Genomic DNA, 15702 nt, shown 5'->3' with positions numbered 1-15702 from the left:
TAAATAAAATCCACTCACGTTCAACAAAAAAAGCTCCAATCTCGCCTTTATATATGGCCCATCACGTCCCTTCATGATGCCCTATATCTAACTCCCTCTTTCTACTCTATCTTTGCTAGCTATAGCTTCTTAGCAATTATGCTTCTAGAAAAAATGTTTTAGCAAGAGCTAGTATTCTTTTTTCTTGATCTTGGCTGCTGTATTCAGAATGGTAACCAGCGCCTGGCAGGGCTCCGGCAACCATGGCATCGACTGCAAAGGAAGCAGTGGATGGCCGTGGTCGTGGTCTTGGTGGCACGAGGAAGGAGGGTTCTTTTGTAAATATGCATGAAACTTTATGGCAAAAGAACAAAAGAAAAATTTAGAAACAAGGCTTTGCAATTGCACTCTCCTGAGTTTCTTAATTAGCCTAGTGAAGAAAAAGGCAGAATTGGGAGAGTGACATTATTGCATCGCGGGGAATTGAGGGTAACGGTCCGATTTAGCTCAATGTTACTTAGGTCTTTTAATTTTCTTTTTATTCCTTGTTTGAGCTCATGTCTTTATGTTTATTTACATCTTTGCCTTTTCTTTTCTCCTTTTTCCTGGTTCGTGTTGGATCATGGGATGTAAGAGATGCATACGAGGTAGCAAGCTAAGGTAAGTTTTTGTTGAATTTTGGGGAGAGGAAATGTTTGTAATGCTGCTGCGCATGCATAGCTTACACCTATCATGTATTTGCTTTGTTTTATGTTTGATGATCAAAGAAAATTATTTCAGTTTCCCCTCTCTCTTTCTTGCTTAATTTTCTCAAAATAGTTTACAGGAAATGGATCTGATAGCCAAAAACTCGATAAAAGTTGGTAGCTGCATATTCTATGGTTTTTTTTTAAATTATTTTTTAAAAATAAAATTTACTGCACCCTTTTGATCCCTGATCACTTGAACTGTGATCTTCTTTTGGTAATTGAAAGACAAGTGAATATGTTGTCAGTTCTAAAGAAAGGGAAAGAAAAGAAAAGAAAAGAAAAGAAATATATGTGAATTGTCCATTTCAACTTCAGACTTGATAGGGGCATGTGATGTTTGCAATTCAAGAATTTTTGTTCATTTGGATTCCTCAAAAATGGTGGCCTATGAAGCTGTGCTGGGCTTTACTTAAATATCTGTGACTGACCGACTGACTCTCAACTGGTGCATTTTTTCCTTGACCACTCTTTATCTAAAGAAAAAGACAAAATGCTAAAGAAAAATGAATGACTTTACAAGATCATATTTATGATCTTACTGTATTAAGGGCTAGATTTTTATATCATTAAATTTATAGACTATTCAGATTAATCTCTCAGTTTGCTATAAATAAAAAATTTTCATTTTAAAATAAATTAAAATAAATATGATTTTATAAGAATTTCTTTGACTCAACTAGCGTTGAATTGATCAAAAAGAAAAATTTCAGCTTTTGAAAATGATAAAAAAAACAAGGTGCAGCTTTTTTTTAAGAAAAAGGAGCATTAGAGCATTTGCCTTGTTGCCACCACCCTCCTCCTGAGTTAGCGGTTGATCTACGGATTATTATTAACTCATCATTTCCAAATAATGAAACTGAGCCATGCAAAAATCAAAATTTAATTGATGAAATTATTATTATTATTATTATTATTTCAACACCACTACCTTGATCTAAACATGCAATAATTGCAATAAGAAAAGGCAAATCTTTAAGGAAATATAACTTGGGATTATAAATCTAGTCTTCTGTATGAAAAAGAAAAAGACACGTCTGCTACCAGCTCTTCTCAACTAAAAGGTTGCCTTAGTCTTTTTATTTTCCTGGACAGATTTTGCAGCTTTGTGAAAGAAAAGAAATTAGAGATATCAAGAACATGGGTCTCATGTTAAAAAAGTAATCTAAAGTTGTAAGAAGAGAATTCAGAGATTAATAAACAGACAGGATTTATTGTAAATATGCTTAAATCCTTAATTCTGTAGAAAGAACAGGAGAAAAGTTTCTTCTTTCCTAATGCGACTAACCAAGAACATATTCTAGCTTGAAGTTATTCATCATGATCCTGCTCAAACTAATCTAGAGAAGCCTGATTGCTTGGAATTTGAAAGAGATTCTTGTTCTTTGTGAAGCTCTAAGGCCAATTTTTTCAGTTTTTGATTGGGAAAATGAAGCTATAGTAAAAATAACCATATCCTTAACTTTGCCCAGTAGTCAAAACATTAAGCAACGAGGTTGCTGATTGGGTTGCTTCTGTTTTAAGCAACAAACTTCCTTGCATTTTGGACTGCATATTACATATCGCTTCTGGTTTTGGAAAAGTTGATGAATCCTTTTCTTAATGATCATGTCATGTTTGTTGTTCAAAAGAGAATTCAATCCTTCATTTTATATCAAAATTAATGACTATAATTTAATCTGAATGGATTATAACTCGAGATCCGTAGACTCTAAAAATAATTTCAAAGAATTTAAGATAGTAAGTAATGCAGTGATAAGCAAATAATAAAATTTAAGGTCCTCAATAATCAATTTCATAAATTTAAATTTGGATCATCATTTATAAATTATTAAAACAAAAGACTTGGATCGATTAGTTAGAAAGTCATTGCTTTTTTCAATTTTATTTGACTAGATTATTTTATAAATATTTACAAAATAATCGAGTTAAATAGAATTAAATTATTTATAAAAAAGAATTAAATTTTATTAAAAAAAGAATTAAATTTTATTAATAAAATTCAATTAATTTCTATTTATAAAAAATATATTTACTTTACTTGTTCATTCTCTGAAAAAGTGTGAACAATTATTTTGTAAAAATATAATGTAACATATGTATTATGAAATAAAGAAAGGAGGTAAGTTAGTTTGTGAATAGAATTAAAGAGAAGAGTGAGTAGGCCATTTGTAAAAGAATGAGTTTCAGTGTGGAGTTTATTTCATTTGAACGTAGAAAAAATGCTGCTATTTTCAAGTAATAATTTCTGATGGAAATAAAATTATACAAAAAAAAGTATATATATTTTTAAATTTTTTCAAAATTAATCGTTTCAAACAAAGTTTGAAACTTCAACTCTAAACCATTGGTCCATGTAATACTTTGATTTGGGCTCTGACGCTTTGGGCCATGTAGGTTCGACTTTTCAATGTTGTCGTAATTTTTCCCGATCTCAAGACCTGCTTAGCGGAATGCGAAGGAACCTCCGACAAACAAACAAAAAAAAATAAATAAAAAAAAAGGACGAAGGAACCAAACAAATTCAATAACAATACCCTGAAATTTCGAATTTGAAATCTGATTTTTTTTTATAAAAAAAAAAAAAATTGATGTTCCCTCTGAGCCTGTTTTGCAGCTGCTCCTCTCTCAATGGTTTTTCCAAAGATTAAACCTGAATTTTCGCATTTATAGCACAGTGGCCTTACCATTGTATTGAAATTTACCCATGTTTTCAATCGAACAGGCAAGAAATTAACTGGTCAGTTAACTTGCACACAAATTTTTTTTTTAAATGGCATTTTTCATTTCATACTTAATTTGTTTATAAAATTAAATCACATAAATATTAATTGCAATTATTTGAGCTCATTTTTTGAAACTAAAAATAAATATTAAGAAAATTTATTATTTAATCGTTATATTATAAAAAATTTATTATTTTTTTAAAAAATTATTAATTAGCTACTCAATTTTAAAAAATATATTAAAATATCTTTTAAATTTTACTAATTAATCATTCCTTTTTTTTAGTTTTAGAGGTTTAATTTTTTTACAATTTAATTCCTAAAGTTTGACAAAAAAATTTTTTAATTCTTATTTTTGTAAAAAGTCTACCACTTTATTTTTTTCATATTAAAAATATTTTAAATTTTTTATAATATTAAATAGATAAAAATTAACGAATTACTTAATTAATATATTTTTTAAAATTAAAAAACTAATTAATGTATTTTCTTAAATTACAATAATCAAATAGTAATTTTATTTAAATATTAATGTAAGTATGAAAAAAAAATTCTAAAACAATATTTGAATAAATTTTTACATAATAATATATTTTTAATATTTTTTAAAGTAAAAATTTTTAATTTAAAAGAGTTAACTATTTTTATTCTAAATAAGAAAATTTATTATAAAACAATTAAATTAATTTTTTTAATTAGATATTTTTATTCTCAATCAAGCTACTATATACTTATTGGTGAACTATGTTTGGATTATTTTTCACCTGGCCATAACATATTTAAATAAATTCTTCTCTACATTTAAATAAAAACTTCATAATTTTTCGTATATTTATTTTATTATTTTCACATATATGAACTATATAGCCTTTACCATTAAATTTGAAGCAAATGAATATTCATAGTTTCTTATGATAACCAGGTTTTAGAAGTCCGGGTTTTGGCAGAGTCATGTTAGAATGATTGAACCTAAATTCAATTAGAATTCAAGGCGTGACTCTATATCTTATGAAAGAAATTGGGTTAAAATCAATTTGAAAAGGCTTTAATTCTATAAATTCATTGGCCTACATGGAACAAAAAACCTCATAATGTATGAGATCGTGTCCCAAGATCGTCACATGAAATTAAATGATCGATAAAAGAAAATAACTAAATACCTCCATACCTATGACCAGCATGAATATGATAAAAAAAGTATTAACGTCGGTCGGTAGTTATACATCACTAAAAAAATAAAATAAAATAAATAAAAAAATGCTTAAAAAAAATTGAAATCAAACTTACAAAAATATATTCAAAATCTAATCCTAATTGCATTTAAGATATCAATTTCAAATAATACTTTTAATTTCTGCTCTCCCAACTCATTTAGAATCAAAGATTTCTTATATGTGATGAGAGGATTTAATTTCTTTTAGTTTGAAAAGTTTTTTTTAATAAAAAAAGGGAAAATTACTTCTTAGTCCCTGAGGTTTAACGTAATTAATACTTCTGTCCCTCTATTTTGGCGACCCAACATTTAAGTCCCTCACTTTCTCTTCTGTCCAAATTCGTAGTCCTTCCGTCTATTTAAACCGTTTGGTCAAAAAGTCAAAAGTGAGAGGTGATAATTTTTTCCAAAAATACCATTCTCTCGATGTGAAATTTCTATTTTTTTTTTCTATTTCATGTTTTCTCCAGTTGTAGAAGAAGAAGAACAAGTTGCAGAAAGGTAGGAAGAAGAAGAAGAAAGAAGAAGAAGAAAAAGAAGAAGTTGCAAAAAGGGTAGGAGGAAGAAGAAGAAGAAGAAGAAGAAGTTGCAGAAAGGGTAGGAAGAAGAAGAAGAAGAAGTTACAGAAAGGGTAGGAAGAAGAAGAAGAAGTTGGGTTTAGTGAGGGTTAATTTTGTCAATTCATGTGTCCTAAACGGCTATTTTGGACAGAAAGACTATGAATTTGGACAGAAAATAAAGTGAAGGACTTAAGTGTTGTGTCGCCAAAATAGAGGAACAGAAGTGTTAATTACGTTACACCTCAGGGACTAAAAAGTAATTTTTCCATAAAAAAAATTATAAAAATTTATTTGAATTCTTTTACCAATTATGTCATCAACAAATTAATATCTCTATTTTGTTTTTGTTTGTTTATTTATCTTTTCTTTCTTTTACCTGCTCATTTTTCTCACAAATCCCATTGTTTAGTTTTTCACTTGAAGTAGCAGTTGCAGAAACTGCAATGCATCTGGAAAAATAATTATATAAAATAATATTAAAGTCAATTATATATATATCTATTATTTCATAAATATTAAATGTGAGTATGGATTTAACTCGATTATAAATATATTAAACTAAATAGATTTTAGATTTAATCCCAATTGGCTGCTTTTTATCAAAAAGACTTTTTTGCTCTTAACATATCAAAATCTAAACATTCAACAAAAGTCCTTGACATTTTTTCCTTGTTTTTTTTTTAATTTGCATAGGAAAAGCCACATTCTAATTCCTAAAATTAATTAAGATTAATAAAAAAATTGCCAAAAATATAAATTTACTTTAATTCAGGGGTTAAAAATTAACAGTTAAAGATTAAAATTGAAAAAGTTCTGGAATTAAATTTTAATAATAAAAAATCGAAAAAGATATTTAAACCGACATTTTTGGAAGAAATAAGATTTTAAAAAATCTAGAAGCGGAATAATACGTCCGAATATTCTGCTAACAACAATAGCATACTGTATTTGTACGTCTCTAACAAGTGGTAATAGCCTTTGTACAAGACTACTCTCTCCTCTCATAACAAAACAAACTCTCAAATTTCAAAATTTACAATAATAATAATAATAAAAGAACCCTCGGGAGCTCTAAAAAAGATAAATAATTGGAAAAAAAGATAAAAAGAGAAATTCCATGGTCAAAACTGCCATAAAACTTTCAAATTTTACCCCCCAAAAAAATCGCGGACTGCCATCATCCACCGTAAACAGCCGTCATGAACGCCGCATCAGGAACAAAACGCATCAACTAGTAGAGAACCAATCCAGCAAATCCCCACCCACGCGCCTCCGCGTGAATTCGACGCGCTGATTGGAGACGAGCGGCGAGCGGCAGAGTGGACAGTTGAAATTGAGATGATCAAGCCAGCCATCAAAGCAGTCTTTGTGAAATACGTGACGGCAATCAAGCTTCCTGACCTGTTCCCCATCTCTCAGCGTACACAAGCACACCACACAATCCGATCCTACCTTATTGTTATCATCGCCTCCTCCACAACAATACCTGTAAGAGAAAACGCGGTTGAGATTGAGCTGCTCCGCAAGAACGATGAGGCCAGCAAGGCTAGAGCCCATTGAGGCCAAGAGACCATCGTCGATTACGCCGTGGGAAGAGCCGAATCGGGAAAGACCGAAAAAGTGAAAGAAGGTGAAGAGTAAAGAGCGGAGATGATCAACGCATTTAGCGATGAGTGCTATAAGCAATAAAGGGATGGAATCAGACGATACGTCGTTTAGCTGGTTCTGCAAGCCCATGTTGGTCTGTTGTATATCCAGGAAGAAGGAAGAAAAAGGAGAAGGGTTTCTTAATATATAAATATAAATATATATTAGACAGAGAGGGTAGCGTATATTTATAAGCATTAAAAGGAGAGAAAGGGAACGGTCATTCTTCTTTAACCAGTCGCTTTTTAGATCATCTCTGCGTACAGACAAACTTTAACATTTGGCAATTTATTAAATACTAACTTGCGCAATATTTATATTTTAAAAAAATAGAGTAATATTTAATAAATTTAAACTCAATATAATTATAATAACAAAAAATACCTATAAACACGGCGTAGTTCTGGGCTTATATATGCCCTTCTGTTTCAATACTATTACATTAAAAACACAAAGAATAGTTATACTGAGACTTTTATCGAACACCTAAAGTGCAATTCAATGAATTGAAAAGACTTGATCTTTATTCACATCAGAATTTTTTTTTTTTTTTAGTGAAGCATCAAAAGTTATTTTTCAAGTAAAAGAAATTGTAACAAATTTTCAATGAACAATTCTTCTTGTAAGAGGACTAGCTTTATACAATAATACCATCCTCTCTGTGGAAAAATCCAATTGATAATACCTTTCGATAATTACACCAAACTAATGAGTTTCTAACTAATCTCTTCATCCCTAGTTTCCTAAAATAACTGATTCTCAAATGAGATAAATTTATGATGAACTAAACCAAAGAAAGTAGTTATGTTATTGCATGAAACGAGAATATAGAGAATTTGAGAGGGTGAAAGAAAAGAGAGAAGTCACGCACAGTTTGTATTCGGGTTAGAGAGAGAAGTGAGGCACGCTTTGTGTTTGGGTTTTTGGCGTAGAAAGGGACGTGGAGGTCAGGTGGAAGCTGGCGTTGCCTAAAGAGTGGGGTGGAGATCGGGTTCCAGTCTCATCAGACGCCATGTGTAGTGGGCCCCTTAAGCAAATTGTCTTTCATTTATTTTACCAGGAATGAGGGAATATGTACTCCACTACCATTGTGTAATCTAATCTCCCCCTCATCACTGTATGCATGAATTTTCAATAATAATTTTAAATTATTTAATTTTAATTTTTTTAACTACGTCCACTAATATTTAAAGTTTATTTCGAATTGAATGAAATATTTAATTAGTTTTTTATATAATTAAAGGTATTAGGTCAGCATATTAAGAAATAAAACGCTCTTAATATTCATTAAATTCAAATAAGATCTTAAAATATAATTAATTATAATTACAATTTTTATTTTTTAAATAAAAATTGAAAATTGAGAAAGTAGAACTTGAGACTTCTCAAATGTTTTTGAATATACTTACCAAATTTAATGCACTTACCATAACTAAATTTGTGAGCAGTGGTTATTTTATTTTGTTGGTTTAATTTTTTTAATCATTATTAGATAACTAACTAATGCTTAACTCAAAAACAATTTATGTGTTGATTAATAACACCTCATGTGTAATTTTATTAATATATTTATTCAAAATAATTAATTTATCCCTTTTAAACTTTTATCCAAATTAACCTAAAAATTTAAATTTAATCCATCCTAAAAAAGGAAAATTTTAATATTTTTTTTAAATTAAATATTTTAAAAATTTAACTCAAAAACAAAAAATTGAGCTTCTAATTTTGGTTGTTAAATCACATGATAAGAAATTTATCTAGAAAAAAAAATATTTAGTTATATTGAATTTAAATTAATGTTTATTGAAATGACTTATAACTCGTTAAAAATATATCACATAATTTTATTGATTCAAATGGAGAGAATACTTGAATATTTATGATTTGTCATTTGAAAATGTGGAGTTAAAGCAAACATATTAAAAGTGTCCGGTTTAATATATCACATAATTTTATTAATCTAAGCAAAGAAAATATTTGAATATTTACGATTTATCATTTAAAAATGTGGAGTTAAGGCAAACACATTAAGAATGTCTGATTTTCACAAATACTAAAAGGGTTAATAGAATTTTCATAGTTTTATTTTTTACTGTTACAAAATAATCCACGGAATTTCAATTATCATGAAATTTTTTTTATCTATTAATTAGTATAATAAATTATTAACTAACCTAATCATCTTATAATATAAATATAAAATAAAATATTAATTTAAGGTACATGTACGCAGTTGTATTACTCTTATTCATCATTTCTTTCTGACAATTAAATAAAATACTGAATTTAGTATGAGAATAATTACTTCTAGACACCAACTGCTCACTTTTTTCCCTGCAAATTGCGAAGTCATATCCACACTATCACTTACAAAAAAAAGTTAAACAAAAATTAAAGATTTCTATTTGCCTATCACTAAAGAAATTGAACATATAGCTAATTTAAAACTATCATTATCTTTTGAAAATTGGACGAAGGTAAATTAAGTACTGTCCTTAATGAATGCAACCTATCATCGAATAAAATCAAATTATTGTTTTTTTAAAAGAAAAAACCCCTAAAAAAGAAATGATAATCACAACTAACTTTGGAAGTATGCATGAATTATTAAGCAATTTTAGTAGAAATAAGCAAAAAGTTGCTATCAAAGCTTGGTTTAAAATAAACTGTACATAACTTTCCCTCATCCTTTCACATGTACTTTTCAATTTTCCAAATTATCTTCTCATTTCCAAAGTATATTTAATTAATTATTCTAAAATTTATTAAATACATGCTAATGTACGCCCCTTCCCTGGCATGGTAGTAGTTAGGTTAAACATGTAGTTGGTATGGTGAAGGGGAGAATATATATTATTATATGAATAAAAAAATTTGATATTTTGAAAATTTAACCAATGAATGAATTGATATTGGGCAATTAAGAAGGGACCACAGCCATGTGCAAAGAATGATGTAAAGGAGAATCCATTAATTCTCTTCTTATTAGGGACCACCCCCACCATGTCTCTTTCTTCTCCCCCTACCTTCAAAGGCTTTGGGCATATCCTTAGAGCTCCATTTCTTCATATCCCAATAAATAAATAAATAAATCATTTTTCAGAGTGTATTTATAATATATAATTTTAATATTATTTAGTTAAAATTGGTTGGTGAATTTAGTTGATATTTAAATAAAGCAAATTTTATAAATTATTATACTTCAACGAAATGTGAGCATAATTTGGAACAGGAAGCATGTGTTGTTGAAGCAAAAGATGCGGTTGGGCGGTGGGGGAGATTAAGACACAGGCGATGGTAAGCTCTGACTGTCATAGATATTGCGTGATCTTCGCTCTTTATTTTACAAATTACTCCTTTAAACTATATCATTTGGATTTGTTGGTATCTCCCTTCTTTCAGATTTGCGTATCCAAATGTTCACACTGTCTGCCTAATTTTTATTTATTTTTTTATTTATTCCTATAGTATATAATATAACCAACTTGTGACTTTTTCCTATTTAATTATCACCTAAATATTTAATTATTAGGTTATTATTACTAGATCAACTCCTGAAAATCACACTACTCAGAGAAAAAATATTTACTTTTTATTGTTATAAAAAAAATATTTTTTATAAAATCATGTTATTTAATTTCTTTTCGAATGAAAATTTTTTATATTAAAAAAATCTCCTTCTGAAAATGAGAATTAATGGAAAAAAAAATCAATTTGATTAAATTTTTATAAAATTTTTCCTTCTAATATTTTTTTCTTTTTCCTATTTCCGTTTATCCAAATAAAAAATTACGAAAAGGTAATTTATCCTTAAAATCATGACAAACAAGTCCTTATAATTATGCCTCACAGCATCTGTAATAAAAGACTGGATATTGCATAAACAGTGATAAAAGAAATATTGACCTGGAAATTAATTTATATAAGGTATTTATTTGAATTATAATAGTCTTCGGTAGCCACCACATACGGCGGCAATCTTGATCCTCAGCTGACAGAAAAATTGCTCTGAAAGCTGTTTATTCAAGCAGGCCCTGTTGGCATTTGTTTATATACAATTTATCTAACAAATCTGTAAAACAACCATTCATGAAAAGCTTTAAGGATACGAGAGTTTCCGCATGAAAACTTTCAGACGTCACTCTTTTTTTTTTTAATAATTATGATTTTTTTTTGTATGAAATTTTCAGATCTGATGCTTTAAGGCTTTCTTTCTTTAGATATATGTTTCATGTGGAGTTATTTCTTATTTTTTGTGATTTTGTATTTTTGCATGCAAGTGGTTGCACCTTCTCTTCTCCTGCTTTAATGGTTAAAATCTTAGATAGACTTTTCCTCCCTCTTCTACCTTAATTCGACGTTGGTCGATGATGGTGGCTTCTTGAGTAGAGATTCGGAAGTTGCAACTTTAAATCACTGAATAATATACTTCGCTCACCTTCGTTGGTGCTTTTGTTAATCTATGGTAGCTCTTGACTGGGTACTTGATATGACGCTCATATTTCTTCTTAGTGACTATGGGTATTATATGATCAAGTGGTTATTAGGGTTATATTTTTGGAGATGTATTTGTTAATTCTATGAGTCTTTCTAAAAATTTGTTATGTTCATTTTTCTCTTTTATGTTTTGGTATATAAATAGATAGTTTTTACTAATTTTTCGATAGAGTTTTTCGGTCAATATTTTCAATTAAATACTGCGATTTTAAAAAAGCGACTCTTTTGACTCTTGCTGTTTTCTTTGTCATCGAATTAAATTCAGGTCAAATTTTTAAACTTTTAGAATTTAAATTTTATGTTACTCATAATATCTTTTTGAACCCTAAAAATTATTTTATGTAATTCTCTTAGTTTTTAGGCTTTTTAATGTAAATGATTTTAATGATTTTGAAAAACAACAAAGAATTTATAAAAAAAAGGGTAAAAAGCAGTGAAGTGGGAAATATAAAGAATGTCTTGAAGAGAGAGTGGTCCTGCTTTGGTCCTACCCCATTTTTCTTACTCCTAACTCTTTGTTTTTTTCATAAAAAAAAAAAAAAAAAACCCACTCTTTAAATTAATGGTGCATACAGGAGCATCTCAAAATAAGACAAAATTAATTAAATTTTGATTAGTTAAAGGTCCTTATAGAATTTGATTGATTAAATTGTGATAGTGAAATTTACAATGACATTTAGGCTTTTATATTATAGGTTTAATTATGACTTATAATGATACCCTTAGGCAAAAATTAGGTTTATTACTAAAATAATGCCAAAAAAACTATTTACCAACTTATTATGGTTTTGAAAAAATTTTTAAAAGTAGACTTAGCTTAATAAAACCTCATTTGAAAAAAATAATAATTTTCTTTTAAATTAGTACTCTTAAATACGCTAATAGAAACACTAATTTTATTATATGCTCTAAAAACATGCCACCTTAAAATTTTATCCATAATTTTTTTCTTTATTTTTAAAATTACTGATATTTTCAGAAATATTTGATACTCTAAAAAAATGCCATTTTGATTAGAGAAATTTTAACTTTAGTTGTCACATCAAATTTAAAATTACTTATCCACTTTGTATTTTTTATTGAATTTTAATCATCGTTGAATTTGAGGTGAGGTCCAGTCTCTGGAAAAAAAATATTCTAAGCCTAAAACCTATCAAAAGTTCAACCGGCCCAATATCACATACTTCAGTCAGTAATTAAGGCATGTCGGACAGGATAATGTCAGACTAATCCTGTGTGGATCTATTAGGAGATGGCCTAATCCAGTGATATGATGAAAGGTAAGAGAACAGGTCTAGTTACCTTGCAGCTTTATCAACATGCGCACCGAGAGAATTAAATAGCCGCTTGACAGATAAAAGTACACTAAAATATTCGTACGTACGGGTCTACGTGACAAAAATAGGTGGTACTATAGTAGAGAGGGAGAATAAGAAAAAAAGAATATAAAGGGAGAGACATGATCTTCTCAAACTAAACTTACTCTCATACTCTTTTGAATACAGAATATCAAATTTATTTTTTTTATTAGCATTTTAAAAAGTAAAGATTAATTTTATAAATAGTTTGAAAACTGTCTTATTTTTGTAAATTATTCTTTTTTTCAATTTACATTATTTAAATAATGAACCCTCATAGTGAAGATGGAAGTTTTTATTTTTTACATAAAATAACCCAGAAGATATTTTGTAGTAAGAACATAACATAAATAAATAAAAATGAAATGATATTACATGATAAAGGGAGTCCTATCTCTATTATAGAAATGAAAATTTTTACCATAAAAGTAAATAGATAGAGCATGGTGGGTACCCAATTCAAGATAAGATAAAGATGACACACTGTACGTACTATTACTACCATTAATTTTCAACAATCAATCTGATTTGATGGCAACTTCACACCTAAATCATCCATAGCTGTATCATTTTGATTGTGGGTCTTTGGATTTTGCAAGAAATTATGATTTTTAACCAATATATTAATTGATTGTTGATGGCTTGTGATAGGAGCTAACGAGAATACAAATTAAGTTGTGATTAAGAGGTTCATGCACTAATGGGGATTCCCAAACCCTGAGGAAAGGTTCTTGATTTGATTAATTAGGGCTTATTTGGAAAATTTTCTCTTTACGTTTCTTCTTTTTTCTTTAATAAGCATAAAAATTTAGTTGGTAAAATTTCTGGTTCTTTTCCTCGTTAGTTGCTATAGCAAAAGATTCAAATGGTCTTTGCTGTACTGTGTTATCTTATTATGGGTCTGAACTAATGCAGATAAGAACGAATTCAAGATTTAATTTTGGAGCGACAAATTTATTGCCAATTGATATATCTGATTTTCCTCTTACTCCATGATAGATTCAGTTTTCTTCTTGCTCCATCATATGGGTCTCTCAATATTTGATTTGATGAAAGAACCTGCAAAATAAGAAAAGATGGTTAGGGGTCGATCGGGGATGCCCCGGTGGAGACCCTCCGACGTTCAAGTCAGGTTCATGAACTAGTGTAGTACGGATAAACAAGAATGGTAGAGAAAAATAGAAAAAATGGAGTGGAGGAAGAACAAGGAAGAACCCCCAAAAGAATATTCCCCCTCCTTTTTACCCCTCCTCACATCTCCCGGTCTCCCTGCTATTGTGCTACCTGTCTATGTCACTTAGACCTGTACGTACGGACGTGTCAGACCCCCTCTCCATACCAGGCGGCCATTTAATTTCCCTGGTGCTCGTGCGGACAGGGCTACGAAGTGACTGGACCAGCTCCTCTCCCTCACGTCACATCACTAGGTTGGACTTTTTCTTGCTGGATCTGGACTCGCAGGTGACTCATCCGGCCCGGCGTGTCTGGATCGAGGCCTAAGATGCTGAGTTGGTCAATCTAAGGGGTTTTGTGGGTTTTGGACCAGCTAATTCACTTAGGCCTGGCCTCGCCCAGGGTGGATGAGGCCCAGCGGTCATCAATTACCCCTTTACCTCCTCAACAATTAATCCATGAGTGATGAGAGGGTAAATGTCTATTATGACTGCGCTGCCCTAGAATGGCTCTTGTCAAAACGTCTTTCCTTGCCTTTTTATTTTCTTGCTTCTTTACTTTAATGTTTGAATGTATGGTGATCTAGAGATGTGTATTCGATGATCAATGATATTTTACCTCGGTTTGTGCCTTGTTTATACTCAGATTATTTTGTTTAAGTTTTTTTTTTTTCACTGCGAGCTGATCCGGGCTGGGAACATGGCCTTTTGCTTTCGTTTATCCTTTTGTGCGTTTCGCATTTGTGGACCTTTTCATATAGGGAGCTCGGCTCTCCGCTATTTCTTCCATACTTAGCTTTATTCTATTTGGTTGTTTACTTGTTGTGCGTCCATCTGTACTGCGCGTTCGGGATCTCAAATTTTGTTCTTTGCTTAGGCTTTTGTGCCTATAGCCTATGATGCTAATTGTGCTATGAGCTCATGAGTTCGGGACTTAGTTTTCTTCACTAGCTCCCGAGCTCTTTTGTGAAGTCAGGCTTAATTTCTTGCTTTCTTATCTAGCCTTATACAGGCTATGTTTCAGCCTGTCTGCTTATTGGTTTAGCTTTAGCTTTTCTTTTATAGGTTTATAGCCTCGCCGGTATAGACATAAGGCTCAGCATGGAGATATGTGTGGCCCCTCTGGACTTTTGGGGAGATCAACCCCAGGTCGAAGAGGTTAGACTATCTATTTTGGGCTTGACCGTACTGGGGTTCGATTCTTTTATATCCAATGAGTCAAGGTGTTCTACTGCTCTGTCCGATCATTCAGAATGGTTTACTCGGCCTTTTACATTACTCCTGTTCCCTTGATTCTTTATCTGAGTATTTGGTTATCGGGTATGTCTCGGTTGTTTGGGTTTTTTGCCTCCGAGTGCTTTCCGGGCTATCTGCCCTCAAGCGTTTTGCAGGCTCTTTGCTGCTTAGACCTTTCTCTAGGCTAGTCGAGCTGGTTTAGTGCCAACGGTCAATTCTCAAGGCCAGTGCCTCTCATGGTTGCCCCTGGTCTTTTGTTTGGTTCTCTATCTCGGTATACATTTTGCTTAGGATTCGCTTTGCCTTAATTTGGTTTGCCTATTGGCTTTACCAGTATCGAGCTCATTTTCTTGAGATCGACATGGCGCTTTGGCGTTTTGGCTCCGTGAGCCTTGCATTGGCCATTAGTAGGCCACATTGCTACATGATACGGGCGTTGGGGCGCCTTAGTTTAATTTCTTTATACACCGGCTATTTTGCAAGATCGAGGTCTTACTAGCCTATAATCTGAGCTCTTTTGAGAGGTCGAATTCAGATTTTTTGTTCCAGCACCCTCTTGAGGTCAGCA

The 15702-nt window shown here is 30.7% G+C and overlaps 1 protein-coding gene across 1 annotated transcript; it reads right to left on the bottom strand.

Annotated features, from left to right (window-relative positions):
* Window positions 1-6144: 6144 nt before the first annotated feature.
* On the bottom strand, window positions 6145-7046 carry LOC110616786 (E3 ubiquitin-protein ligase RHA2A). Its single transcript, XM_021759277.2, has one exon. It carries the CDS (start codon window positions 6959-6961, stop codon window positions 6452-6454), a length of 510 nt encoding a protein of 169 aa, XP_021614969.1. The 5' UTR covers window positions 6962-7046; the 3' UTR covers window positions 6145-6451.
* Window positions 7047-15702: the final 8656 nt, after the last annotated feature.

Source organism: Manihot esculenta, chromosome 6 (genome assembly GCF_001659605.2).
Source record: "Manihot esculenta cultivar AM560-2 chromosome 6, M.esculenta_v8, whole genome shotgun sequence".
In the NCBI taxonomy this organism is placed as follows: Eukaryota; Viridiplantae; Streptophyta; class Magnoliopsida; order Malpighiales; family Euphorbiaceae; genus Manihot; species Manihot esculenta.
This window is presented reverse-complemented; position numbering and strand designations above follow the sequence as displayed.